This window comes from Nicotiana tabacum, chromosome 12 (genome assembly GCF_000715075.1).
Source record: "Nicotiana tabacum cultivar K326 chromosome 12, ASM71507v2, whole genome shotgun sequence".
Classification (NCBI taxonomy): Eukaryota; Viridiplantae; Streptophyta; class Magnoliopsida; order Solanales; family Solanaceae; genus Nicotiana; species Nicotiana tabacum.
The window spans coordinates 62,551,809-62,553,427 of record NC_134091.1 but is presented as its reverse complement, the minus strand read 5'-3'; the positions used below and the strand labels follow the sequence as shown (position 1 = coordinate 62,553,427).

At 38.2% G+C, this 1,619-nt stretch overlaps 1 protein-coding gene across 1 annotated transcript; it reads right to left on the bottom strand.

The window, feature by feature from the left end:
- Positions 1–813: 813 nt before the first annotated feature.
- On the bottom strand, positions 814–1,380 carry LOC142167190 (uncharacterized). Its single transcript, XM_075227349.1, has 2 exons — positions 1,259–1,380; positions 814–1,144 (listed from the first exon to the last, which is right to left on the bottom strand). Exons 1-2 carry the CDS (start codon positions 1,378–1,380, stop codon positions 814–816), a joined length of 453 nt encoding a protein of 150 aa, XP_075083450.1.
- Positions 1,381–1,619: the final 239 nt, after the last annotated feature.

The following is a 1,619-nucleotide window of genomic DNA, read 5'->3' as shown; positions in this document are numbered from 1 at the left end:
AAACTACTATTTCGGGTTGCAAATATGCGGGGCAAGTTCTAGACATCAAATGCAATGCACAGAATACACAAAACCTTACACACACATGGCACATAACTCACTCAAGATTGGAATATCAAGACACTCTATTCAAAGCAGTTAAGCAAAGTTAAGATCATACAATTTAAGGTACTTATGCAAGAATCAAAAACTGAGCCTAAGCATCACAACTAAAGCACTCACTATTCTCAAAGCATAATAAATTCAAGAGACATTGCTTCCAATTCAAATCATAACACAAGGTTTCCTACTATTCTACAAAATCAAAAACTAACTATACCCGGTTCAAAAAAAACCCTTGGAAAAGAACCGCGATACAAAGAAAAACCAAGAAGGAATTATTACACTAACTACAAAAGAAAATCTTTTTGTCTTTTCCTTTCAACTTTAATCACTCAAGAAACCTGACGAATGATATCCATCGTCGGGAAAAATCGAAATTCTTTCAATATTTATGGTTTTTTCAATTTTGTTTCTATCTCTAACTACTATAACCAACAAAATGAAAACTAACACAGATAAATACAACATACAATTTTCCCTACCCCACACTTTAAGTTGTGGCATGTCCCCATGACACATAATTAAAAAGCATAAGGTGAAGGAAACTTCCCTGAATTTTCAGTCAGGGTCTGAGTCGAAGTCGAGCTCCATTCCACGTGCCCGAACCAATGTACATATACATGTAGATAGCTTCTTCTCGGCCTTCTTGGGGTACACCCCACACTTATCTTTTCCACTCGTTGCAGCCTTTTCTTTCGAGCTCTTCAGTTTTCACTCAACACTTGCAGCTGGCTTCTCCTTCTTCACCCCCGTTTCTACATTCATCTCAAAAGTTACAGTCTCCCCACCCACTCTAAGCATGAGTCTTCTCTCGTGTATGTCTATGATTGCTCTGCCCGTTGCTAAGAATGGTCTTCCTAAGATGAGAGGGATTTCCTTATTCTCCTCCATATTCACTACTATAAAGTCTACAAGAAATACAAACTTATCTACCCGCACTAAAACATCTTCCACTATCCCCTCAGGTATCAGAGTTGTTTGGTCAGCCAACTGCAAAGATATTGGTACCGACCTTATCTCTCCAATCTCACTCTCCAGCTTCCTGTAAATAGACAAAGGCATTAGATTAATTGAGGCACCAGAATCGCATAAAGACTTATCAAAATTAATAGTGCCTAAAGAGCAAGGTATAGTAAAACTCCCTGGATCTCCATACTTTTGTGGGAGTTTGTTTTGCGAGATTGCACTGCAATGCTCCGTGAGCTTAACTAGTGATGTTTCTTCTATATTTCTCTTCTTTTTGAGGATTTCCTTCAAAAGTTTTGCATAAGCTGGCATTTGGGAGAGCACCTCTGTGAATGGCAAATTTACATTAACTCATTTCAGCATATCCAGAAATCTCTCAAATTGCTTGTCCAGCTTCTCTCTATAAAGCTTTTGGGGAAAAGGTAAAGCATGCATGTGCTTGCTCTCTTCAGACTCATCCCTTCTTGAATTCTCTTCCTTCTTCTTATTCTCAGTTCCCTTCTTGTTTTTCTTCTTCTTATCAACTTCATTTTTCAGCTGCTCCTCACTTT

What these genes read in the sequence shown, in the direction of transcription:
- LOC142167190 (XM_075227349.1), bottom strand. Translation starts at nt 1,380, where the DNA reads ATGCCAGCTTATGCAAAACTTTTGAAGGAAATCCTCAAAAAGAAGAGA. An exon ending in CAAAACAAACTCCCACAAAA is followed by an intron (nt 1,145 to 1,258) that starts GTATGGAGATCC and finishes GTCTATTTACAG; the next exon opens with GAAGCTGGAGAGTGAGATTG.